Source organism: Indicator indicator, chromosome 33 (assembly GCF_027791375.1).
Source record: "Indicator indicator isolate 239-I01 chromosome 33, UM_Iind_1.1, whole genome shotgun sequence".
In the NCBI taxonomy this organism is placed as follows: domain Eukaryota; kingdom Metazoa; phylum Chordata; class Aves; order Piciformes; family Indicatoridae; genus Indicator; species Indicator indicator.
In genome coordinates, this window is record NC_072042.1 from 3,221,073 (window position 1) to 3,248,008 (window position 26,936).

Genomic DNA, 26,936 nt, shown 5'->3' on the forward strand with positions numbered 1-26,936 from the left:
GCTGCCATATCCCACTAATTCCTCGCTTAGTGGCAGTGAAGTGCTGATACACAGGTTTTTAGCTCCAGTGTTTTTAATCAGTTAATTTAAGCAGAAGCATTAATAATGGATTTCTGTGCCACTTGACTGCTCGGCTGTTAAACAGCTCTGACACAGGCAGGGAATGTCACCCCCTGTGACACCAAGTACCTAATAACACTGCAAATCAAAGAGGGCCTTGCATATTCAGGAGCAAAAGCAGAAAAGAAGGCAATGAAGTCTCCTGGGAACAGCTCAGCCTGCTGCGCTGGGATCTCTGTCCTAGCAGGTGGGAAAATCCCTCCCTGTGGGACACTTGCCTCTGGAATCTCTGATTTCCTGCCTGGATTCTTTCCTTTGCTGTCATTCAGCCAGAACCTGGCTTTTTGCTGTGCTGGGAGCATTTCTCAGCCCATCAGCTCCTGCTGCCAGCTGCTGTGAGGTCCCCAGGACCCCCCAAGAGGCAGCATGGTGGGAGCCAGGCTGTGGGCAGGGGACTGGGACAGTGCCCCTCTGAAATTCAACCTGTGCTGGGGTCTCAGGGTGGTGGCTGTGTGGCCATGCTGGCTGAAGCTGTGGTGCCTTGAGGCTGTCGAGACAGAAATCACAATTCTCAGGTTCATTTCTGATCCCAGGGTCATAGCATGGCCAGGGTTGGATGTGACTTCTGAAGATCTTCTGGCCCAACCCTCCTGCTAATGCAGGCTCAGCTTGATGGTGTTGGGGAGACAGGGAGCTTTGGTCACCTCGGGGACTGGCAGTTCCACTGTGTCTGTCCCTCCTCTGAGCTCACAGGGATTTTAAGCAGAGCAGGAGAGCCTTCCCTGCACCACGTCTTGCCTCTTCTGGAGGGTGCTGGGGAGCACATTTGGCACTAGGAGCTGGGGCACTCATGCTCCCCTCAGCCACTGGGGCAGACACACCATGGAGGGGCTGCACTGGCTCCATCTCACTATAGTGGACACAGGGAATGGGATCACTCCTTGATCACATCAAACGGGATCATGCCTACAGCTGGGCAGGGATTTCCTGGGCTCCATGGGCAGAGCAAACCTCAGAAGATACAGCTGGGAATTGCCTGGGCCTGGGAGCCAGGAAGCTGCCAGCAGAGGAGCATCTGCTCGGGGAAAGGTCTGGTGTGTTGGCAGCTCTCACAAAAGGAACTTGTCATGGGCACAGGCAGCAGGGTGAGCCTCAGTAGCCCAGACACACAGGCTCTGGGGTTAATCCTCCTCCTCCAGAGCCAGAACCTCCTCCTGGGTTTGTAGCAGTTAGCATCCAAAGGGATAGCAACTTCCCTGGGCAGGGGACAGCCTAAGCCCGCCAGCAGCAGCCAGTTGCTTTTGCAGGGTCCCTCTTGCATGCTGCATGTTTGTGAAGCCTGCAACTGCCGTGGAAGTGTGGCTGTGCTGCTTCCCATCAGTGCCAGGCTGAAGTGACAGGGCTGCTGCACGATCAGCAGCAGCTTCAGGAGACAGAGCTCAGGTCCTGCTGTGCCATTCTTCTGTCAGAATCAGAAACCCACTGACAGGCCGAAGAAATCACTTGCAGCTCCTCCCCAGAAGCTTTGTTTCAAGAAATGTGCAAGTTCTGCTCACTGCCTTCACCTGAGCCCACCTGTGGTCCTGTGGCAGGGAGGACAGCCCTGGCTGCTGCTGTCTGGCACCTGCAGTGCAACAGGAGCCTGTGGAGGATAGGGGCAGAGAGCTCCACTGTGTGAGGAGGGTTTCCTGGGTGGGAAAAGAGGTTCTTGGATGTGGAGGTGCTGAAGGGTGAGAGCCTCTGGCACCCCTCAGTGCTGCCTTCCTCACCCAGGGTGATCTGGTTTGTGTGCAGGACATCAGCTGGCATCAGCCTCAGGCAGAGGGGCTCCATTCAGCACCTGCCTGAGCAGGACCCAGCTCCAGCTCTGCTTGTGGAGTAGTTTATGGCAGCAGTTCCTCGGCGGAGAGCACAGGGAGAGAATCCCTGTGACCAAACCTGTCAGTGCTTTCCCTTTGGTTCTGCTGATACTCATTGCCCTCTGATTTCCTCACTTTCACTGCAGCTTTATTACAGACTCAAACAGCCTCTTGCTGCTGGGAGGCTCTAGAGTTTTAGTTCCACTCCCAGTGCACAACCTCATGCTTTGGTGAACTTCCTTCTACTTCCCACTGGTGTTACCTCATTTCTCTTTATCAGTATAAACACCAGCTCTGAAGGGACCTGGACCATGACAATGAAATTCTCTCCACTGGACTGGTCAGATAAGCAGAAGCATCAATTCTCAAAGCTCCCCAGGGCTGAGGCAGCTTTGGTGAGGAAGGGCTCCCAGGGAGGGCTCTCCTGTCCTCCTCCCTCAGGAAGCTGCTGAGTGGCACCCTAGAGAGACAGGCACGAAATTCTTTGCACTGGGATCAGCCCATTTGCTACTACTGGCCCCAGAAGAGAGCCCATCAGAAGAGGATATTGCCACATCACAGCCAGCCCTGCTCTTGAGCGAGGAAGGCAGTTTGTAACCTCAGAGAAAAACACAGCAAGGAGAGATCCCTGGGCACAGAGGTCTGCGAGACAGAGGCAGGAGCTCTGGTGCCCCTGGAGGAGCTCAGCCTGGCTCCATCCTCAGCCAGAGCTATTTCAAAACAAGTATTTCTTGCAGGATGTCACATGGAAAGAGACTGTCAGAAAGCTGTCTAAATGTGTTAACAACACTGTCAGCGGGGGAGAGAAAAGTGTTATCAGAAAGAGTCGTTCTTCAACGCTAAGTAACTCCCTGCTTTTGTAAGGAGTAAAAGATAAGAGATCACACCACACACTGAGGGCTGCTGGAATTCTCTTCCCGAGGATGAAGCTGTTTGTTTTGTTAAAAAAGGGGAAGAGGGGAGAAAGTGAAGACCTAAAATACTCGGACGTACTTGACTTAGCTCTCCACAGCGCTAAAAATAGCTGAGGTTGTGTTCAAGTCTGCACAGCCATGGCACTGGAGCAGGATTCCCACCCCGTTCACTGGGCTTCCTTCTGGCTCCCTCCTGGGGCCATTCCAGAGACCATAGAATCACAGAATTGTTTTGCTTGGAAAAGCTCTCTGAGATCACCCAGTCCAACCAGCAACCCAACACCACTGTGGCCGCTCAACCATGGTCCCAAAGTGCCATGGTCACACGTTTCTTGAACACCTCCAGGGGTGGTGACTCCACCACCTCCCTGAGCAGCCTGTTCCAGTGCCTGACCACTCTTTCTGTAATTTTTCCTCATTTCCAACCTAAGCCTCCCCTGGCACAACTTCAGGCTATTTCCTCTTGCTCTATCTCCTGATACTGGAGAGAAAAGATCCTCCAGTGTCATCACTTGGGGATGGAGGAGTGCACTGTGCTTTTGCTCCAAGCAGACAGACTTGGGCTGGTGCTGATTGGCATCAGTGGGATTTGAGGAGTTGCCTGGGATCCAGCTTGTGCCCTGGACAGAGATGAATTTTCTGCTGCTCAGAGCTAGATCCTTTGTGTTTTGCAGCCAAACCTCCCTGGACACCCAGGACCAACCTCCTGCCTGGGGCTGTTGCTCTTCTGATCTGGAGCTAAAAGGAGAGTTTCAGGCATTTGCTTTGGATCCTCAGTTGGAATTTTTAAACCTCCCCACCCCTGCAGCACCATCAGTGGTCATCAAATAAAATAACATAAGGTAATAAGATGTGAAGTTGGTTCTAATTAGGCTGTTTTCCCATATGCTGATTGACATTCTCTGGAGAGCAATTAGCCTGCTTTAGAGGTAAAAGACCACTGAGAATTATTTAACCTGCCTGGTGATGGATATTTAAAAGCCAAGTCAGGTGTAATAATGAATGACTCCATCAAACCCATGTAAAAGTCAGGGCTGGTAGCTTTTGATCCTCTCCCACCTGAGCAGATATCGATGGCTGAGTCCCAGGCTGGGTCCCCACTGCACTACAAACAGGGCATAAAAAGAAGGTTTTCAGGGAAAAACAGATGTGGCAGCAAACTCAGCCTGAAGCTGCTAAACCTTCCTGTGTGTGACCAGCACATGGCACTGCAGCAGGGAGTCTGTGGGCTCACTGATGGGTGAGGGAAACAGCACCAACCCTCCCTGGGTAAATCAGGCAGCAAATCTTCTCCTGAACCTCAGGAGGACAGAGCAGGACAGAGCTCAGCACTCTCTTGTAACTGCCTGCAAAGCCATGGGAGGGGAAGAGGGAAGGAAGGAAGGAGAAGCTGGGACCTGAACAGACAGAGGCAAGACTGAGAAGTGGATTTTTAGCATCAGGTCAGGTGGGCAGCATCCATTAACCACCCTACATGTGGGAAAAGTTCAAACACAGGGCAGAGGCAGAAATGGTTTAGAGAGAGACAGCAGCACTGAAGGGCTTTAGCTTTACTGTCTCAGAAACATGTTTAAAGGCAGTCTAGAGAAGTGGAAACTGCTTTGTTGGTGGCTTTGTAGAGCCCATTGACTTTCTGTCCTTTCACAAGAGCAAAGCCACAGGGAGGTCCCTGTTACAAGACCCACATGGGAGCAGTCTCTCTGGGAAGCACAAGGAGAGCTGACCCAGTCTGTTTGTCCTCTGCAGCAGATTGCCCAGCCTTGCACTGCTTCATCCTTCCTGCTGAGGGCTGCAGGGGGCACACAGGGTCTCCCCTCCAGCCTGGTGATCAGCCAGCTGATGTCACATCCCTCAGCCTCCCAATAGCTCAAGTTGATGCTCTCCATTTTGCACAAATGGAGAAGCTGTAACAATTATTTTCATAATTAGCTGGCTTTTCAAATTAATGCCAGTTATGCTATGTAATCATGATGAAGATTATGCATTAATCAGCTGTTTCAAGCTGGTTATTAGGCTCTTTAAATAATGATCAGAATGAACATCTCTGAAGGAGAGGAACAAAGCCAAGAGGGCCAGCAGTGTGCCAGGAGAGGGGCTGGGGGACTGGCTGTGCCCAGACCCTGCTCCCCATCCCCCAAGTGTCTGAGGACCCAGCAGGCTGGTGTGTGTGGTGGCTGCTCTTCAGCTCCTTGGCAGCTGGGGTGGTTTCCACATCTCCCCAGAACACTCAGCAGCCAGCAGTGCCACCAGGAATCCATCACTCCTGCCCTCTGCCTCCTCACTGCCTGGCACTACGCTCAAGGTATTGGGTAGCCTCTGGCATCCAGTTGGATGTTTGGCATGGGAATTTATTTGGGATCAAACCCCAGTAATCCACATGGCCAGTCCTTCTATGATCTATGATAATAAGACATGCTCCAAAGGAGCCCTGAAAGCTCTGGGCTAGGAGGAAGCCTGATGTCAGCCAGCTGATAATCAATATAACATGAATCCAGTTATCACTTCAGGCTGGTGCTGGAAAACAAAACAAAACAAACCCAAAATCCCTTCCTAAAATGCTCTGGACAGAAAAGTTTCAAACAGAGAGACAGGGATGTGTCTCACACTCACTTCAGTTTTTGGTGACTGCTTCTGCTCTAATCTTTTGCATGAACTTTCTCTGCCCTAAGAAACGTAGATCGTGCTATCAGCATCTGCAGACTCTGATAAGGGTGAAGAACTTTCCTTGCACTGATCAATAATGAAGTGTTTGGGGATGATCCAGTGAGAGCGAGGCACTTGGGCAGTTGGGCTCCTGCCAGGCCTTCTGGATTAAAACCTGGTCAAGAATGACTTGCTGAAGACTGCATGGATTGGGATGGGCCTCCAGGATGAGCATCCAGCCTCTTTTTCTTTATTTTTCTCACTATTACCAAAGTCAGTGCTGGGATCAGAAAGATTTTTGTCTGCCAGAGACATGTGGTGAACAGCTCAAATGTTGCAGGATGGTTCTGATTGTACACTCACTGCCACACTCACTCCACAGCCAGGGACACAGACACCCACAGCCTGCAGGGGAAGAGGAGGGAAGTGATTTGTCATGATCACAGGATCACAGGATGTTAGGGATTGGAAAGAACCTCAGGATATTGAGTCCAACCCCCCTGCCAGAGCAGAACCATAGAATCTAGTGCAGGTCTCACAGGAACACATCCAGACAGGGCTTGAAAGTCTCCAGAGAAGGAGACTCCACAACCTCTCTGGGCAGCCTGCTCCAGTGCTCTGTGACCCTTAAAATAAATCAGTTCCTCCTTATATTGAGGTGGAACTTCCTGTTCTGTAGTTTCCATCCATTGCCCTTTGTCCTATCCCAGGGCACAACTGAGCAGAGGCTGTCCCTGTCCCTGTCCCTTCCTTCCTGATACCCAGCCCTCAGATTATTTATAGACATTTATTAGATCCCCTCTCAGTCTTCTCTCCAGATTAACCAGCCCCAGGTCTCTCAGCCTCTCCTCACCAAGCAGTGCTCCAATCCCTTCCTCATCCTTGTAGCTCTCTGTTGGACTCTCTTCAGCAGATCCCTGTTCCTCTTGAAGTGGGGAGCCTGGAACTGGATGCAATATTCCAGGTGAGGTCTCACTAGGGCAGAGTAGAGGGGGAGCAGAACCTCCCTGGATCTGCTGGCCACATTCTTCTTACTGCACCCCAGGATCCCATTGGCCCTCTTGGCCACAAGGGCACATTCATGAAGAGCAGAAAAGTCAAAGCCTTCTTCAAGGTCCTTGGCACCTTTGCTGTGACAACTTCCAAGCATCACTCCACTGTGGGACACTCAGCCCATGGCTGTGGTTGTGCTCCTGGGAGGACACAGAGAGTGTGGCTGTGGTTGTGCTCCTGGGAGGACACACAGAATGTGGCTGTGGTTGTGTTCCTGGGAGGACACACAGAGAGTGTGGCTGTGGTTGTGTTTTTGGGAGGACACACAGAGTGTGGCTGTGGTTGTGTTCCTGAGAGGACACACAGAGTGTGGCTGTGGTTGTGTTCCTGGGAGGACACACAGAGGGTGGCTGTGGTTGTGTTTTTGGGAGGACACAGAGAGTGTGGCTGTGGTTGTGTTTTTGGGAGGACACACAGAGTGTGGCTGTGGTTGTGTTTTTGGGAGGACACACAGAGGGTGGCTGTGGTTGTGTTTTTGGGAGGACACACAGAGGGTGGCTGTGGTTGTGTTCCTGGGAGGACACACAGAGGGTGGCTGTGGTTGTGTTTTGGGAGGACACACAGAGGGTGGCTGTGGTTGTGTTTTGGGAGGACACACAGAGGGTGCTTGGTTGTGTTTTGGGAGGACACACAGAGTGTGGCTGTGGTTGTGTTTTTGGAGGACACACAGAGTGTGGCTGTGGTTGTGTTTTTGGGAGGACACACAGAGGGTGGCTGTGGTTGTGTTTTTGGGAGGACACACAGAATGTGGCTGTGGTTGTGTTTTTGGGAGGACACACAGAATGTGGCTGTGGTTGTGCTCCTGGGAGGACACACAGAATGTGGCTGTGGTTGTGTTCCTGGGAGGACACACAGAATGTGGCTGTGGTTGTGTTTTTGGGAGGACACACAGAGTGTGGCTGTGGTTGTGTTTTTGGGAGGACACACAGAGTGTGGCTGTGGTTGTGTTTTTGGGAGGACACACAGAATGTGGCTGTGGTTGTGTTTTTGGGAGGACACACAGAGTGTGGCTGTGGTTGTGTTCCTGGGAGGACACACAGAATGTGGCTGTGGTTGTGTTTTTGGGAGGACACACAGAATGTGGCTGTGGTTGTGTTCCTGGGAGGACACACAGAATGTGGCTGTGGTTGTGTTTTTGGGAGGACACACAGAGTGTGGCTGTTGTTGTGTTTTTGGGAGGACACACAGAGGGTGGCTGTGGTTGTGTTCTTGGGAGGACACACAGAGTGTGGCTGTGGTTGTGTTTTTGGGAGGACACACAGAGGGTGGCTGTGGTTGTGTTTTTGGGAGGACACACAGAGTGTGGCTGTGGTTGTGTTCCTGGGAGGACACACAGAGTGTGGCTGTGGTTGTGTTCCTGGGAGGACACACAGAAGTGGTGGGTGTTTGGGGACTGTGTGGTTGTTTTTGGGAGGACACACAGAGTGTGGCTGTGGTTGTGTTCCTGGGAGGACACACAGAGTGTGGCTGTGGTTGTGTTTTGGGAGGACACACAGATGTGGCTGTGGTTGTGTTTTTGGGAGGACACACAGAGTGTGGCTGTGGTTGTGTTCCTGGGAGGACACACAGAGTGTGGCTGTGGTTGTGTTCCTGGGAGGACACACAGAGTGTGGCTGTGGTTGTGTTTTTGGGAGGACACACAGAGTGTGGCTGTGGTTGTGTTTTTGGGAGGACACACAGAGTGTGGCTGTGGTTGTGCTCCTGGGAGGACACACAGAGTGTGGCTGTGTTTGTGTTCCTGGGAGGACACACAGAGTGTGGCTGTGGTTGTGTTTTGGGAGGACACACAGAGTGTGGCTGTGGTTGTGTTTTTGGGAGGACACACAGAGTGTGGCTGTGGTTGTGTTCCTGGGAGGACACACAGAGTGTGGCTGTGGTTGTGTTTGGAGGACACACAGATGTGGCTGTGGTTGTGTTTGGGAGGACACACAGAGTGTGGCTGTGGTTGTGTTCCTGGGAGGACACACAGAGTGTGGCTGTGGTTGTGTTTTTGGGAGGACACACAGAGTGTGGCTGTGGTTGTGTTTTTGGGAGGACACACAGAGGTGGTGTGGTTGTGTCCTGGGAGGACACACAGAGTGTGGCTGTGGTTGTGTTCCTGGGAGGACACACAGAGTGTGGCTGTGGTTGTGTCTGGGAGGACACACAGAGTGTGGCTGTGGTTGTGTTTTGGGAGGACACACAGAGTGTGGCTGTGGTTGTGTTTTTGGGAGGACACACAGAGTGTGGCTGTGGTTGTGCTCCTGGGAGGACACACAGAGTGTGGCTGTGGTTGTGTTTTTGGGAGGACACACAGAGGGTGGCTGTGGTTGTGTTTTTGGGAGGACACACAGAATGTGGCTGTGGTTGTGTTTTTGGGAGGACACACAGAGGGTGGCTGTGGTTGTGTTTTTGGGAGGACACACAGAATGTGGCTGTGGTTGTGTTTTTGGGAGGACACACAGAGTGTGGCTGTGGTTGTGTTCCTGGGAGGACACACAGAGGGTGGCTGTGGTTGTGCTCCTGGGAGGACACACAGAGTGTGGCTGTGGTTGTGTTTTTGGGAGGACACACAGAGTGTGGCTGTGGTTGTGCTCCTGGGAGGACACACAGAGTGTGGCTGTGGTTGTGTTTTTGGGAGGACACACAGAGTGTGGCTGTGGTTGTGCTCCTGGGAGGACACACAGAGTGTGGCTGTGGTTGTGTTCCTGGGAGGACACACAGAATGTGGCTGTGGTTGTGTTTTTGGGAGGACACACAGAGTGTGGCTGTGGTTGTGTTCCTGGGAGGACACACAGAGGGTGGCTGTGGTTGTGTTTTTGGGAGGACACACAGAGGGTGGCTGTGGTTGTGTTTTTGGGAGGACACACAGAATGTGGCTGTGGTTGTGTTCCTGGGAGGACACACAGAGTGTGGCTGTGGTTGTGTTTTTGGGAGGACACACAGAGGGTGGCTGTGGTTGTGTTTTTGGGAGGACACACAGAGGGTGGCTGTGGTTGTGTTCCTGGGAGGACACACAGAGGGTGGCTGTGGTTGTGTTCCTGGGAGGACACACAGAGTGTGGCTGTGGTTGTGTTCCTGGGAGGACACACAGAGTGTGGCTGTGGTTGTGTTCCTGGGAGGACACACAGAGGGTGGCTGTGGTTGTGTTCCTGGGAGGACACACAGAGTGTGGCTGTGGTTGTGTTCCTGGGAGGACACACAGAGTGTGGCTGTGGTTGTGTCCTGGGAGGACACACAGAATGTGGCTGTGGTTGTGTTTTGGGAGGACACACAGAATGTGGCTGTGGTTGTGTTTTTGGGAGGACACACAGAGGGTGGCTGTGGTTGTGTTTTTGGGAGGACACACAGAGGGTGGCTGTGGTTGTGTTTTTGGGAGGACACACAGAGGGTGGCTGTGGTTGTGTTCCTGGGAGGACACACAGAGGGTGGCTGTGGTTGTGTTCCTGGGAGGACACACAGAGGGTGGCTGTGGTTGTGTTCTTGGGAGGACACACAGAATGTGGCTGTGGTTGTGTTCCTGGGAGGACACACAGAGGGTGGCTGTGGTTGTGTTTTTGGGAGGACACACAGAGGGTGGCTGTGGTTGTGTTTTTGGGAGGACACACAGAGGGTGGCTGTGGTTGTGTTTTTGGGAGGACACACAGAGGGTGGCTGTGGTTGTGTTCCTGGGAGGACACACAGAGGGTGGCTGTGGTTGTGTTTTTGGGAGGACACAGAGAGGGTGGCTGTGGTTGTGTTCCTGGGAGGACACACAGAATGTGGCTGTGGTTGTGTTTTTGGGAGGACACACAGAGGGTGGCTGTGGTTGTGTTCCTGGGAGGACACACAGAGGGTGGCTGTGGTTGTGTTTTTGGGAGGACACAGAGAGGGTGGCTGTGGTTGTGTTCCTGGGAGGACACACAGAATGTGGCTGTGGTTGTGTTCCTGGGAGGACACACAGAGGGTGGCTGTGGTTGTGTTTTTGGGAGGACACACAGAGGGTGGCTGTGGTTGTGTTTTTGGGAGGACACACAGAGGGTGGCTGTGGTTGTGTTTTTGGGAGGACACACAGAATGTGGCTGTGGTTGTGTTCCTGGGAGGACACACAGAGTGTGGCTGTGGTTGTGTTCCTGGGAGGACACACAGAGTGTGGCTGTGGTTGTGTTCCTGGGAGGACACACAGAGTGTGGCTGTGGTTGTGCTCCTGGGAGGACACACAGAATGTGGCTGTGGTTGTGTTTTTGGAGGACACACAGAATGTGGCTGTGGTTGTGTTTTTGGGAGGACACACAGAGGGTGGCTGTGGTTGTGTTTTTGGGAGGACACACAGAGGGTGGCTGTGGTTGTGTTTTTGGGAGGACACACAGAGGGTGGCTGTGGTTGTGTTCCTGGGAGGACACACAGAGGGTGGCTGTGGTTGTGTTTTTGGGAGGACACAGAGAGGGTGGCTGTGGTTGTGTTTTTGGGAGGACACACAGAGGGTGGCTGTGGTTGTGTTCCTGGGAGGACACACAGAGGGTGGCTGTGGTTGTGTTTTTGGGAGGACACAGAGAGGGTGGCTGTGGTTGTGTTCCTGGGAGGACACACAGAATGTGGCTGTGGTTGTGTTTTTGGGAGGACACACAGAGGGTGGCTGTGGTTGTGTTCCTGGGAGGACACACAGAGGGTGGCTGTGGTTGTGTTTTTGGGAGGACACAGAGAGGGTGGCTGTGGTTGTGTTCCTGGGAGGACACACAGAATGTGGCTGTGGTTGTGTTCCTGGGAGGACACACAGAGGGTGGCTGTGGTTGTGTTTTTGGGAGGACACACAGAATGTGGCTTTGGTTGTGTTCCTGGGAGGACACACAGAGTGTGGCTGTGGTTGTGTTCCTGGGAGGACACACAGAATGTGGCTTTGGTTGTGTTCCTGGGAGGACACACAGAATGTGGCTGTGGTTGTGTTTTTGGGAGGACACACAGAGTGTGGCTGTGGTTGTGTTCCTGGGAGGACACACAGAATGTGGCTTTGGTTGTGCTCCTGGGAGGACACACAGAGGGTGGCTGTGGTTGTGTTCCTGGGAGGACACACAGAGTGTGGCTGTGGTTGTGTTCCTGGGAGGACACACAGAATGTGGCTTTGGTTGTGCTCCTGGGAGGACACACAGAGGGTGGATGTGGTTGTGTTCCTGGGAGGACACACAGAATGTGGCTGTGGTTGTGTTTTTGGAGGACACACAGAATGTGGCTGTGGTTGTGTTCCTGGGAGGACACACAGAATGTGGCTGTGGTTGTGTTCCTGGGAGGACACACAGAGGGTGGCTGTGGTTGTGTTTTTGGGAGGACACACAGAGGGTGGCTGTGGTTGTGTTCCTGGGAGGACACACAGAGGGTGGCTGTGGTTGTGTTTTTGGGAGGACACACAGAGGGTGGCTGTGGTTGTGTTCCTGGGAGGACACACAGAATGTGGCTGTGGTTGTGTTCCTGGGAGGACACACAGAATGTGGCTGTGGTTGTGTTTTTGGGAGGACACACAGAATGTGGCTGTGGTTGTGTTCCTGGGAGGACACACAGAATGTGGCTGTGGTTGTGTTCCTGGGAGGACACACAGAATGTGGCTTTGGTTGTGCTCCTGGGAGGACACACAGAGGGTGGATGTGGTTGTGTTCCTGGGAGGACACACAGAGGGTGGCTGTGGTTGTGTTCCTGGGAGGACACACAGAGTGTGGCTGTGGTTGTGTTCCTGGGAGGACACACAGAATGTGGCTTTGGTTGTGCTCCTGGGAGGACACACAGAGGGTGGATGTGGTTGTGTTCCTGGGAGGACACACAGAGGGTGGCTGTGGTTGTGTTCCTGGGAGGACACACAGAGTGTGGCTGTGGTTATGCTCCTGGGAGGACACACAGAATGTGGCTGTGGTTATGCTCCTGGGAGGACACACAGAATGTGGCTTTGGTTGTGTTCCTGGGAGGACACACAGAATCTGGTTGTCAACAGAAATGTCAGCCTGGCTCTTGCCAAATCGTCACCCCTGGCTGAGACCAAATCTCCACCAAAAGGACAGAGAATGTGTTCTGGCTCCTGGAGGAGACTCATGCAGTTGCTTGAAAGCTGGGGGGGCTCAGCAGACATCTGTTGTCTACAACAGAACAGTTTTGGACTACCTTAAATTGAAGAGGAAGATTTTCCTTCTGCTAATGAAGCCAGAGACCATCTGTTAGTGCTTGTGCTTGCTTATTGTGCTCATCCATTAATTATTCTGCTTTACTTTTTAATGGCACAGAGCAAGGTTCTGTGTCCTTCCCTGGCTCTGTGAGGGGACAGGGTGGTGGCCACACCTTGGTGACAAGGGCTTGCAGTTGCATAATTTACAGCTGCACCAAACGACCTCCTGTGGTGGCTGTCAGTGGGGAGCTGAGGACAAGGCTCACAGATACAGAGCCAAGAAACTCCGTGGTTGTGAGAGCTGAGCTGGGCGCCCCTGGGGAGGTGTAATGGCATTAACAGCTCCTGAACATGGGCAAGCATGTGTGCAGGACCTGCATTATTGAGCAGATAAGCTGTAGGGGAGGCAAATTCAGAAGTCTCTGCTGGTCTGAATTAAGAACTTGGCTAACAGAAACATGAGGAACAATAGATGATGAGAAGGGCACTAAAAATAGCCAGCAGCAGTGCTGCACTGCCTGCCTCCCACGTGAGGACCTGGGGGTGGGTGGACAAGGTGGGAAGGAGCTCAGCATGGCAGGGAGGGAAGGGCAGTGGCAGCTTTGTACCACAGCAAATCCTCCAAGCACAAACTTGGAGCATGTCCAAGGCCAAGCATTGAGCCTGTCCCTGCTTCCCAGGGTCTTGTCCTGAAGTTTTATGGGAAGCCACTCTTCTGTCTAATAAAGACAGTCCAAGACTTTAAATCTGTCCCCTATTGCCCTGAATGCTCCCTTGGACCAAATGTTGGGGTGTCTTTATTTCAGCCTAGGAAGTGTCCTGGAGCAAACCTTCTTCAGCCTGCAAATGTCACAGCTCTGTCCCAGAGTTTTCTCCTCCTTGCTCCATAAGATTATGAATCCAGCTTGGTGTTGCTTAATGCTGGTTTGGTCTTGTCTTGCAGGAGGGATCTTTGAGTATGCAGATGGCCCCAACACACAGGTTATGAGTGCTGAGGAGCAAGCCTTCAGGTTTTCTGCCAACATCATTAACAGAAACAGAACTTTGCTGCCTAACACAACACTGACCTACGACATCCAGAGGATACACTTCCACGACAGCTTTGAAGCAACTAAGAAAGGTAAGAGCACAGCACACTGCTCAGCAGCTTTCCTCCTCTCTCTGCCTCACACCTAAGAGTGTCCAGAAGCTTCTCTGTCCATCTACTGCCCAAGAAGGAGCTCATTGTGCCCACAGCTCCTCCCAGGCTCACCCATCCTTCACTGATAGCATCCTTCCCTTCCTTCCCTTCCTCTTCCAGCCTGTGACCAGCTCGCTCTGGGGGTGGTAGCAATATTTGGACCTTCCCAAGGTTCCTGTACCAATGCTGTCCAGTCCATCTGCAATGCCCTGGAAGTTCCTCACATACAGCTTCGATGGAAGCATCACCCTTTGGATAACAAGGACACTTTCTATGTCAACCTCTACCCTGACTATGCTTCCCTCAGCCATGCAATTCTGGACCTTGTGCAGTACTTGAAGTGGAGGTCAGCCACTGTGGTTTATGATGACAGCACAGGTGGGTACTGAAGGGCTTGGAGGAGGACCTCAGGAGATGTTTTGTGCTGGGTCCCATTTAGGAACTTTCTTTATGCACCTTTTTAGGAACAAAATGAGCAGTAACCAGGGACACAGCAGTTCCCTGCCACCCATGAGAGCGTTGTAGAGGGCCCTGGGATCCTTCCTGAAGCATTTAATTCATCAGGCATTTAGAAAGTGGGGAACCCTCAGCTCCACCCCAGCTGACAAAGGGCCAAGGGAGGATTAATTATCCATGGGGGTGATCCAGCTCAGCCCACCTCTGCTTGGCACCGTGGTGCTCATCTGCACAAGCAAAGCCCTCGGTCTATGGCTGCATTGAGGGTGCAGTTTCCCAGCTAAAAGCAAAAGAAATTCTGGAAAGTTGTTTTGTTTTCTGGCTAATTCGATAAAGCAGAGCTGCCAAAGGAAGCTGGTGATGGTTACACAAAGCATGGCACTGCCCAGCACTGGAGATAAACCCCCCCTAGAACAAAAGACACATTGGAGAGCCTGTCCAACCTCATTCCACTAAACCAAATGGTTTCTTTAGGGGAGGGCTGATGAGAACACAGTTTGACACTGCTGGTTTGTGAATGTGGGTCACAGTATGTTCCCTCCCTGCCATATTCTAATGTGTTCCTTCCACTCTGCAGAGGGACAGGCTTCTCTCTTGCTCCCTGCAACAGGCATCTGCTGAATTTCTTCTCGTGACACTAGATAGCAATCATCCCAGCTTAGCCTCAGCCAGCGTGGCTTTGTGCCTTCTGCAGGAAAAAGAAATATGTTCTGAGGGCAGCAAGAAAGTTCCAGGCTGGGGTTCAGTGCCTGGTCTGAGCTGTGCTCTTCAGAAGCCAAGGTGCAGATTCACTTTTGCTGCCATGCATGGCAAGTGCTGCAGACTGTCACTTGGTGCACAGCTGAGTGTCACATCCTGTCCTTGCTCAAGGGCACATTGCCTAAAAGCAAACTAGTGACAGAATCATAGAATTGTTAGGGTTGGGAGGGACCTCGAGGATCATCTAATTCCAACCCCCCTGCCATGGGCAGGGACAAGAGATAACGGATTGAAGCTTGAGGAGAGCAGATTTAGACTGGAGATCAGAAAGAAATTCTTTACAGTGAGGCTGGTGAGACACTGGAACAGGTTGCCCAGGGAGGTCAAGGATGCCCCTTTGCTGGAGGTGTTCAAGGCTGGATGAGGCCTTGAGCAACCTGGGCTGGTGGGAGGTGTCCCTACCCATGGCAGGGAGATTGGAACTAGATGGTCTTTAAGGTCCCTTCCCTTCTATGAGTCTATGAAAATGTCATGATCTGCTCTCCTCCTCTTGCCACCCAGTGTAGAGACCCCAGCTCTACCACAGCTGGATGCAGGGACAGCAGGGAAACACCAGGAAAAGCCAGTCTACTCTGGAAATATCTGGGGGGGGTGGGGGTGGCTAATGACTGACATTTAAGTCTCTCAATTCCAAGATGCCACATGGCACCTTGCCCTTGGGCCACCTTTATCAACGCCCACCCGCGGGAGGGAAGCTGTGACCGCGTCCCGCGGACTGACGCAGGGAAGGCTTTAAGCAGTGCGGCTGCAGACGCCAGGGCAGGGCTGCTGTAACGCTGTGGGTTTGTCTCTGTGCACTGCCTGAAGGCCTCATCCGGCTGCAAGAGCTGATTATGGCCCCCTCGAGGTACAACATCCGCCTGAAGATCCGGCAGCTGCCGCTGGACACGGACGACGCGCGGCCGCTGCTGAAGGAGATGAAGCGGGGCAGGGAATTCCGCATCATCTTCGACTGCAGCCACCTGATGGCAGCTCAGATCCTCAAGCAGGTGAGCAGGGGGAGGTGGGGGGTGAGGCACCCAGGGAGCACACAGCCTCCAAGGAGCATCTGAGGTCAGGCTGGAGGCTGAAGGGAAGACCTCATCGCTCTCTACAGAGGTTGGAGCGAGGAGGGGGCAGCCTCTGCTCCTTGGTGGCAAGCAAGAGGGTTGGAGGAAATGGTTCCAAGCTGTGCCAGGGGAGGTTCAGGCTGGGTGCTAGGAAATATTTCTTCGCTGAAAGGGTTCTTAAACATTGAAATGGGCAGCCCAGGGCAGTGGTGGAGTCACCATCCCTGGAGGTGTTCAGGCAGCCTGTGGATCTGGTGCTTAGGGATGTGGTTTAGTGGTGACCTTTCAGTGCTGGGTCAAAGGGTGGGCTGGATGAGCTTGGAACTCTCCTCCAAGCAGATATATTCTGTGGTTCTGTAATGCATATGGGGTGGCCACACTAGGGGACAGCCCAGACCTGCCTCTTTGCCTCTGTCCACAGGCCACAGCTCCACTGAGAGCTACAACAGGTGCACCTTTGAAGGATGCTACAGGAAATGTGGTTTTCACTGGAAAACTGGAAGTGCCCAAAAAGTGACACAAAAGTAGTTAGATATCAGGAGGAAGTTCTTCACACTGAGGGTGGTGAAATATTGAAACAGATTGCCCGGAGAGGTGGTTGAGGCCCCATCTCTGGAGACGTTCAAGGACAAACTTGTTGGGCAGCCTGATCAGTTGGACCTCCAACCTAGCTGGAGATGGACCTGCTGGCTGCAGGAGGTTGGATAAGGTGACCCTCAGGGGTCCCTTCCAACCCAAAGCACTCTGTGATTTTGTAACCACTAGTAAGAAGGGACACATGTCCCTGGAGGAGACGTGCCAGGGACTGTGGGGGACACAACACTGAACCCAGGCTGTGGCCCCTCTGCCACTGCTCCCCACCAGCCCCAGCTGGAGCAGCAGCAGCAGGACTGTGCTCTGGGTCCCTCCTGTCACTCCTCGCTCAGCCCTGCACAGCTGTCCATGCACACTGCTTTTCAGCATCTTCTTTCCCTTCTCTGCTGCTTCATGCCCCAGGTTTGTGACCCAGTGCCCACACTGCAGGGCAGGTATTGGCCATGGTGGTTTGTCAGGCTGTGTCCCCAGAGGTGCACACAGCTCTGCATCTCACTGCTGCAGCCAGGAGGGACATCCTCTGTCCCTTCCTGAGCACCCTGTGCAGTTCTTGGACTTTAAGCCAGATGTCAGTGATTTTCCATTCATGTGGTCTCTCTCCTTTCTCCCTAAGTTCCTCTGTTGGCATTTTCCTCAGACCAGCAGGTTTGCTGCTCCCCCTCAGCTCCTCATTTCCACCTGCCCGGAGGTCTCAGGATCAATACAAGGCGAAGGAAACCACACTCACATGGAAACCAGCAGTGCAAGTGTTGCTCATATCAGCCCAGCAAGACACTACCACATAGATTAAATCAATCCCCTGAAGGGCTGAGCAAGCAGCACATGGAAAGAGGTTTCTCTTTGCAGCCTGCTTGATGCAAAATGAAGGGAGAAATCAGAAAGCCTGGGAGGGATTATTAAAGGAAGCAATATCAGGGACTCATTGTCTCCTGCCTATTATTTTAACATGCTGGCTGTTTGGTGCTGTTCATTTATGATGCAGTTTATTATAGTTTATTGTGCCATCTGCTCTGCTCATCTCTGGGAGTGTGGAGTGAGGAAGATGGAGGAGAGGGAGGACTAGGGGGAAAGTCTCTCAAAGTCCTTCTGACTGGTTTTGTCAGCCTGAAGGTTTTTTTTCAGCACCCAAAGCCATGGATCCCAACCTAGCAGTATTCTATAGTGTGTTTTTACTCAGGAAAAAGCTGGTTTCAGAGGTTGGGAAGATGTGCAAGCCCAAACCCTCTGCACACTGGGGAGGCTCTGAGCAGAGCAGACCATGAGCCTCCTGTCTCTGCTGTAGAAGCAGGAAGCTCATAAACCTTATCTGTTCCCAACTGTTCTGCCTGCAACAACAAATGCACATCTAGAGGTACCACCTTCACTTGGGAAACAGCTTTCTTCTTTACCTGGGGCAGAAAGAGAGGCTTCTGAGTCCTGTTCCCCCTTGCCCTCCTCACACTCTTCTTTGTGTGTTCACCTCAAGTACAAGGTGGGGAAAGCCAAAGGCATCTCCTGCAGAGGGGACTCTGCTCTTGCTTTGTAGTGTCAAAGGAACAACACACAGAAGAAAATTGGACTGCAACAAAAGAGAGGATGGTCCAGCTTTCTGTTTGTCCCAGAAACAGTAACATTCATATTTTATTGTAGTATCTACCTGTTGTAACATGGTGGCAACTACACCAGTGAGCTCTGCAGCCATTTGGCCACCAGTGTTTGCTCTGTCCAGGCTCCCTGGTGCAGCCTCCTGGCTGCTCTGTCCACCCTGCTGCACTGCCCATGAGTGACAAAAAGATCCTTTCAAGACTTGTGTCAAAATTTCCACCCCTTGGACCTGGTTTTAGCTGCACACCTTTAGGTAACATGGAACAGCTTGAGCACCTCCAGCCTCCATGCACTCAGGCAGCTCTGACTAGGCTCACACCATCCTGCCAGCCCAGAGCTTGTCCCAGGTTCTTTAAGGTAAGGTGCTGCCACAGCAGGCACCTAACAAGGCACTTCACTGATCATCTGGGCTGGGTTTTTAAACTGGAGTAGCAAGAAAAAAAACCAACCCCATGGGTTAGTGATCCATGAGCAGTAACATGAGAGCTGGCACAAGGAGGTGCTGATGACACTGCCACATGCTGCTCCAGCCTGGCTTCCTTGGAGTGACAGAGACATCAAACCAGTGGTTATTTAACCCTCCTGGACAAACACATCGTTGTGAAAACCTACCACAGAGCCAGGCCTGCTCATGATGCCTTCCAACCTGCCCTCAACTTCTCTGGCCTTGCTCGTTTTTGGTCCCTTGTTAATGCTTTACATCTGTTCTCTGGCTTCCAGCTTCTCTGCTCTCCTTGGCAGCTGTCTCTGAACAGTTGCTGCACTCTGCAGTGCACAGATGTGCCTGTCTTAACTTCAGCAGAGATCCCACTCTCATCCCAGAGACTGCCTGGAGCTTATCCACCAGGTTCATCACTTATTCATTTCCCCAGATGTGTCCTGCACCCAAGCTGCCAGCACAGGGATGCTGGAGCTCGCTCCTTGCCACAACTCTGGGGCTCTTCATCCACCACTGAAAGAAATCATTCAGCTGTTGAATCCAAACTGGAATCTCATGATTTCCTCTTGAGTGGTTTCACATCATCCCACTGAAGCTTCACACACGTTGCCTGCTCAGGCTCTGTGCACCTGCTCAGGAGAGAGCTGAAACAGCCCCACTGGCCAGGCAGGTGACACAGGGACAGTTCCCAGGCCTTCAGAAAGGCACTTCCAGGCCAGAAAACAGGGGATAAAGTCATGCTCTAGAGTTACAGTATCCAGGCTTTTAATCTCAGTCATTTCCTTTTCCCTTGATTTTTGACATCTCACTTCAAACTGTCACTTCCTTCCCCAGGGCTAAATTTTGCCCTGGTAATTTTTAGCAAAACCCAAGGGAAATGAACGTTTCTGTGGGGGAACTGAAGTCACTTTCCCATCAGTGGAGATTTTAAAATGCTCCTGCATGGTTTTGCTCCAGAAAAAAGGTGCTGAGAGAGTCAGCACCACAGCCAAACCCACAGGTACCTCCTTTAGCCAGCCACCAACTTCAAGGTGACTTTTCCCACAGCCAGGGACGTGTTCCCTTTGTGCCATGTAGGGCATGGTCAGCCAGCCAAGGTGCCTTCAGCCCACAGCATTCCCTGCAACCCTGACAGAACAGCCTGTTCCCTCCACAGCTCAGTTATGCAGATCCCAGCAATCTGCAGGAGCCATCCTGGTGTCAGGGCTGGCACACCTAGAGCCTGAGCTTGCCAAGAGCACTCAGCTCTGCACCACCAGCTCCAAGGGCTGGGGGGTGGGAGGTGTCCCTGCTCACCACCCCTGTGCCTCTGTGTTCCCTGACCCATTTCTATACCAGGCACTGCATCAGGGCATGCCTGTGGCACACAGGCAGGAGGGACTCAGAGCAGAGCTATGAGTACAGGTTGCAGGAACAGGCACTGAAGGTGGTAGGAACACAGAGCTGCAGAAATCCATGAGTGAGGAAGCAAAAGCCTTTAACTCAGTGTCTCAGCCAGTACCTGGGCTTGTAGCCATGAGGAAGGGCTGCTTTTGCCATCCTGCACAGGTTTGTGAAGGTTGCTGGTTGTTGGGTATCTAAGAAGGAAGGGCAAGCTCCTGTCTCCCAGCTGAGCCCACAGAAGCCACTCCTATCCCTGGCAGTGAGTGTGACCCTTGTGTCACCCTGCAGGCAGTGTTCCCACCTGGCACAGCAACCCCCAGACAGGCCACCAGCCTCCACAGGAGCTGAACTCTGGGGCTTTGCTGGCATTTCAGAAGGGCTGGAGGACCACAGCTCAGCTCAGCAGTCAAGCACCCACCTCTGGCTGGCTAAGCATGTGCTTCACGGGGCTGATCCAGCCTCCAAGCCTCCAGCTCCTGCTGCAGTGCCCAGATCAGCTCTGTAGAGGTTTATGACTGTTGCCATGTCCTGTGTCCACTCTTACTAACCTCTTTTCCTTCCTCTCCTCAAGGCCATGGCAATGGGAATGATGACAGAATACTACCACTTCATCTTCACCACTCTGGTAAAGTATCTAACCTGTGCACATCCCTTTCACACTCTGCTGAAGCAGGAGGTTGTGGGAGCAGCAGGAGAGCAGATGGAGCCCTGCTCAGGGTGGGCACTGCACAGCCACAGGACTTTGGAGCAGTGGGGTGGGAAAAACAAGGGGAAGGGGTGGGGGGAGGTCTGGTGCCCTATAATGGGAGGGGAGAACAGGGCTGGGTTTAGAGCAGCCCTCAGTGCTGTGGCTGTAAGGTCTCTGCAGTTGCAGCATCCCCAGGAGCTCATCCCAAGCCACATTACTCTTTTCTTTTCCAGCCTTTGGACTGGCTCAGTCCTTTGGAGCTGCTCTGGTTTTGCACAGATGTAGGTTCTGCTTTTATTTCCCCTCCCAGTCATTTTGATTTCAGTGCAGCTACCCACGCACAGAAAGAGGAACATATGTGTGGAGTTGCAAAGCTGAAGCCCCACAGACAGGATCTGACAGGGCCAAGTTCCAGTCAGAGCTGGGTATGTGTTTGAGTCTTCATCCAGGTCTCCCTTAAGAGCCAGGAGCAGCCCTGCTGTGGTCAGTAGTTCAGTACCAGGTTTGTTTTGCTTGAGAAGAACTCAGCTTGAAATTAACTCTGCTCTCATTAAACACAGGCCAGTTCCTCTCTGACTCCAGGAGGCATTTTGGTTTGGGTTGTTTTTTTTTTTTTAATTTTTTGGCATGCCACTTTTGTTTCCATGTAGGATGCTATTGTCGGGCTGAATTCTGTGTGATTTTCAAGATCCAATTTATCTTTTCTTTTTTTGGTTTGTTTTTTTTTTTTTTTTTCCCTTTAGGAAAGAAAGAGACTAAACTTACCCTTAAAAATGGCCAAATTTATTTTTCAAATGCAAAAGACATTTTAATTACCCCTGCTGCCATTATCTATTCCAGGCAGCTTTAAGCATTTCCCAGATAACCTCCTGTTAATCAGCCCCAGCAGAGCCTGGAGTACATTTCATGTGTAGGTACAGCCTGGAGGTGGGAAAAGAGAATTATAATAAATTAATAGATAAGCAATCACAATTAATGCCACTTCCCTGAAATAACAGTTATATCATGGGAAAGATATTTTAATCTGCCATTCCTTAAGGCAATGTTTTCCTAGCTTGCAATGCTTGTGCTTGAGCTTCTCCAGCACTAGACCCATGGGGTGCTAATGAATTAGTCTATTATGTTACACTGAATGTTTCTAAAAGGTCCCTCGTCAATACTGAGCACAGTGCATCAACACTTGGCATGAAATGCTCCAACATTTTGCTAGGCAGCAAGGCTACAGTTCAGTGATTCCAGCGGGAAGAGCCCCATCAGGCTGCTCCACCCGAGGAGGAGCTCTGCTGAGCCTCCGACCCGCTCCCGGCTTCCACACCCTGAGAGCCCCCTTCAAGGCAGCATGGCAGGGAAATCTTTGCAGATCCAGAGGTTTGCCACTGCTGCTGCTTACAGCAGCTGCAGGCAGGAGCAGGAATCTCTGCCCATGCTTTGAGTCAGCTGAGGAGCAATGGTTTGAAAGAGGAGCAAGGGAGATGTAGGTTGGACATCAGGAGGAAGTTCGGTACTGTAAGAGTTCTTTACTAGGTGATCTTGGAGGTCTCTTCCAACCTGGTTGAGTCTAGGATTCTAGGATTCTAGGATTCTAGGAGTCTAGGAGTCTATGATTCTAGGATTCTATGATTCAAGGAATCTATGATTCTAGGATTCTAGGACTCTAGGAATCTATGATTCTAGGAATCTATGATTCTATGATTCTAGGATTCTAGGAGTCTATGAGTCTAGGATTCTAGGATTCTATGATTCTAGGATTCTAGGAGTCTATGATTCTATGGTTCTATGATTCTAGGATTCCAGGATTCTATGAGTCTATGATTCTAGGATTCTATGATTCTAGGATTCCAGGATTCTATGAGTCTATGATTCTAGGATTCTAGGATTCTATGATTCTAGGATTCTATGAGTCTATGATTCTAGGATTCTATGAGTCTATGATTCTAGGATTCTAGGATTCTAGGATTCTATGAGTCTAGGATTCTAGGATTCTAGGATTCTAGGATTCTATTCTAAGAGTGCTGAGGGTTGTGGGTTGAGGCCCTATTCATGGAGACATTCAAGGTCAGACTTGATGTGGCCCTGAGCAGCCTGATCTAGTTGGAGGTGACCCTGCTGACTGCAGGGGGGTTGGACAAGATGACCTTGGAGGGTCCTTTCCAACCCAATGCAATCTGTGAATCTGTAATGAAAAATTCCACCCCCAGCCTGCCTTCTCCTGACGAGGCACTGAACCAAAGCAGTGCAGTTGTCCACTGGTGCTGCCAGTGGGGTGCTCTTGTTCAACTCAATGTGCCTGAGGCTCAGGACACCACAAATGCACCCCTGGCTGAGCACAGGAGAGTTTATTCCTCCAACAGTGCTGGAGGTGCCAACCTCCCATCATGGGCACAGCTGTTCCTCCCAGCAGATCTGTGCCCAGAAGATCTGAGACCCATGGCAGGCACATTATCCATGAGCTGCTTTGCTCCTCCTGGACACCTGCTTCTGCAGCTTCTGACTGTGGAGGTGAGAGGATCAGACTCTGGCATTGTGGGAGGTGGGAGAGTGTGCATAGTGAGGGGGAAGAGCTGCACAGACACATCAGGAATGAAGCTTTCTAAAGGTAGTAGGATGGGGGGGAGAGAGGAAATTCATCTGCAGCACAGGAAATAATGAGCAAAAGGGAGTGTAGATGAGGTGGAAAATAGAACCAGATGTTTCCATTTGTGGTGGTGAAGGAGCAGAAAATGCAGAAGAATTGATCTGGCAGTTCCCCACCATGCATGCACCTCCCCACCTTCTGACACTCTGCTTGTGTTCTTAGTGATCCTCTGATGCCAGGAGATGCTTAATCAGGCTGCAACAGATCTAAACTGGAACCAAGAAGGGACCTGATGGAAGGTTGGCTTCTATAGGAAATTGGTGAAATGAAGGGTCAGTGGAGAGCAGCAGGATGGGAAGGGCACCCAAAACACCAGTAGGAACTGAAAGGTGGACAGGGTTGGTGGGTGAGAGATGAGAGGTGGAGACCATGAGGTCTGGAGCTCAGTGGACCACGTTTGTCACATTCTGAGGGGAAATGGTCTGGTTTGGCCACCCAAAATATTTTCCCCACAGCAATTTCCACAATACAAACTGAAGTGTGGCAAAAGGTTCCAAATCCTGCAAAAATAAATCTGTGCCAGCGAGTCAGACCCAGGGGCAGCCCTATACACACAAGGAGAGCAGCATCTGGCTGAGGCTAAACCACTCTATTTGCCCTTAGTTAGAGTAAGTCATTTAAAAGTCAACCCTGTGGCCTGCTTTGCTCAATGCCCTTTAACAAAACAGGGAGGTTTGTGCTTGCTGTTTTTCAGGAAGGGGAAAAAAAAAATCCCCAACAACCAAAGAGCAGCGAGGCTGAGCTGAGCTCTGCTGTGATTAATAGCTGGGCCCTGGCTGCACCTGCTGACAACAACACGGCACAGTGCCTGGGGTGCAGAGTCAGAGGCCAGTGCTTAAGGAAAAGATCAACCCCTCCCCAACCAAAGCTTATTAAAGCAAAACAGCTGTAGGACTTCCTTGCTCTCCTGCTGCGAGTGAAGTCTCAGCTGCTGGCAGGGTTGGGTTTGTTGTGCTTTGCTGAGGGCAGTGTGTTTAGGGCCAGCGCTTTCCCAGCTCCCCCACTCCCAGCCCCGGCAGAGCAGAGCTGGCTGCTGGTGGATGCTGTGTCTGGGTGAACACACAGCCTGGCTGTGTCCTGCCAGCACAGCCACCTTCTTCCAGACAGCAGCAGTCACCTAACCCATGCTGTGTTTAACCTCTTGTGGTGGGTTGAAAATTGCCTCCCCTGCCCCAGCATCAAATTGCCAGCCCAGCCTTGTTGGAAGCAAATGAAGCTGTATGTACAAGCAAAACTACAATCTGCAATGAAATGCAATGAATCTGTACAAAATAGACAACATTCACAATATTTGCAGGTGTTTACAATTTATAAGCAGCACAAGAACCCCCCTCAGTCAAAAAACAGGGGAGCTGCTAATTGCTTCCCACTCCCTGCCCCCCTCCTCCTTACCCCCTGGACACAAAGGGACAAGAGAAAAGGGCAGAGAGGTATTTTGTTAGGATTCTCAGCCAAAACAAAGAACACAGCCAAGGTCAAGCAGAAGCAGGTTAGTATCTCCCAGAGTGAGGAAGCCAAAAGAGAGAGAGAAAGTTTACATATCTGAGTTTTATGGAAGGCATCAGTCCAATGGGATTTGTTCTGAACTTATCATTATTTTCCTTTTTTACACCCAAGAGTGATTTATTTACCAATTTTTGTTCAAGACCTGTGGAAAATTTTAAAGGTACAGCCTAAAACTGCCACACCTCTCTCTCGTGAGAGCAATGAGCACTGTCCTGCCCTCACCCCCCCCAACCCTCCACCTCAAAGAGACTGGGCTGCTGCCTGCCCACCTCCCCACACCTTTGTGACCACTCAGCACTTGCAGAGAGTGTTCAGGATAAACTCTGATGAAATATGTCCCATCCACAAACACTTCCCCATTAACCAAGCCCCCTCCCAGCTGCCATTCCCCACCACATTCATTCATTCATTCAGAACCCCCTGGTTCTGTGCTGGGGGATCAGCTGTGGCTCATTCTAGCTGCCTAACCCCAGCCCCCCCAGCCCAGTCGCTGAGCTCTGGCGCTGATCCCTCAGCTGAAGATCAGATTCTGACGCAGGACAGTGCCAGGAGATGCATTAAAGAAGTGCACTGGCGGAGGCCTCCCTCCAAAAGCCCCTCTCTTGCTGCTGCCAAGTGCTGCTGGTGGGCAGGCTGCCAGCAGCTGAGGGCTGCCTGGCGGGGCTGCAGGCACACAAAGGGCAGCCTCATTCACTTGCAGACTGTGTAGGCTGGTCGGAATGTCAAGAAATGCGTCTTAGTTCCTCTCTGATAGCCCTCTGCAAATTGGCATTCTGCACTCCCACTTCCTCTTGTCATCTGCAGCACCCTGGGGGTTTCAGCACTCCCAGCTCATCCTCCATGGAAGGGCTTCAGGGAGCTTCAGAGGCAGGAACTCTGCCTTGTCCCCTGCCTTGGTGGCTCTTTTTTCCCACTTCCAGAGAGCAGTTCTGGATCTCTCCCCACACCTCACTCACTTCTTTCGTGCAGACTGAGTCCTTTGGCAGGAGTCGCCCTCCATGTGGGGGTGAAGCTGCAAAATCTGGCACCCAAACTCCGCTGACACCCACGAGACTCTGCAGGCAGTGACTAATGGCAGCAGACAGCACAAGGCAGTAGTCATGAGGCCACCACCCTGCCTGCCACCTCCTGCCAGGCTCTGCCCCCTTGGAGAGCTTCAGAAGCGATGCAGAAGAGACAAACAAAGCAAAGCTAAAACAAAATGTTTAAACTGATTTCTCTCTTTTAAGGATCTTTATGCATTAGACCTAGAACCATATCGCTACTCCGGGGTGAACCTGACTGGCTTCCGGATCCTCAACGTGGACAACCCCCACGTGTCCTCCATCATCGAGAAGTGGTCCATGGAGAGGCTGCAGTCGGCGCCCAAGGCGGAGCTGGGCCTGCTGAACGGTGTGATGATGGTATGGGAGGTCTAAGGGAAGCATGGCTGGAGTCTGGGGAGCAGAGCAGCAGCAGGGCAGGGAGGGCAGGAACAGGCATCAGGGCCTAAACGTGAATGGGTTTGGTTCCAACCAGATCCTGGGCTGCATCAAGAGAAGTGTGGCCAGCAGGTCAAGGGAGGTGATTCTCCTCCTCTGCTCAGCTCTGGTGAGACCACACCTGGAGTACTGCATCCAGTTCTGGAGCCTCTGTTACAAGAGGGATCTGGACATGCTGGAAGGTGTCCAGAGAAGGGCCACCAGGATGAGCAGAGGGCTGGAGCTGCTCTCCTATGAGGACAGACTGAAAGAGTTGGGGCTGTTCAGTCTGGAGAAGAGAAGGCTCCCAGGTGACCTTCTTGTGGCCTTCCAGGATCTGAAGAGGGCTACAAGAAAGCTGGGGAGGGACTTTTTAGGCTATCAGGGAGTGATAGGACCAGGGGGAATGGAATAAAGCTGGAAGTGGGGAGATTCAGGCTGGAAGTGAGGAAGAAGTTCTTCCCCATGAGAGTGGTGAGAGCCTGGAATGGGTTGTCCAGGGAGGTGGTTGAGGCCCCATCCCTGGAGGTGTTTGCAGCCAGGCTGGATGAGGCTCTGGCCAGCCTGATGT

The 26,936-nt window shown here is 51.9% G+C and overlaps 1 protein-coding gene across 1 annotated transcript in view; it reads left to right on the forward strand.

The window, feature by feature from the left end:
* Positions 1-26,936, forward strand: part of GRIK3 (glutamate ionotropic receptor kainate type subunit 3) — a 131,579-nt gene that overhangs the window by 60,829 nt on the left and 43,814 nt on the right. The window contains exons 2-6 of the mRNA XM_054395289.1: positions 13,576-13,752; positions 13,933-14,190; positions 15,835-16,016; positions 20,648-20,701; positions 26,135-26,308. Coding sequence (XP_054251264.1) covers positions 13,576-13,752; positions 13,933-14,190; positions 15,835-16,016; positions 20,648-20,701; positions 26,135-26,308 — 845 coding nt within the window. The remainder of the gene's footprint in view (positions 1-13,575; positions 13,753-13,932; positions 14,191-15,834; positions 16,017-20,647; positions 20,702-26,134; positions 26,309-26,936) is intronic.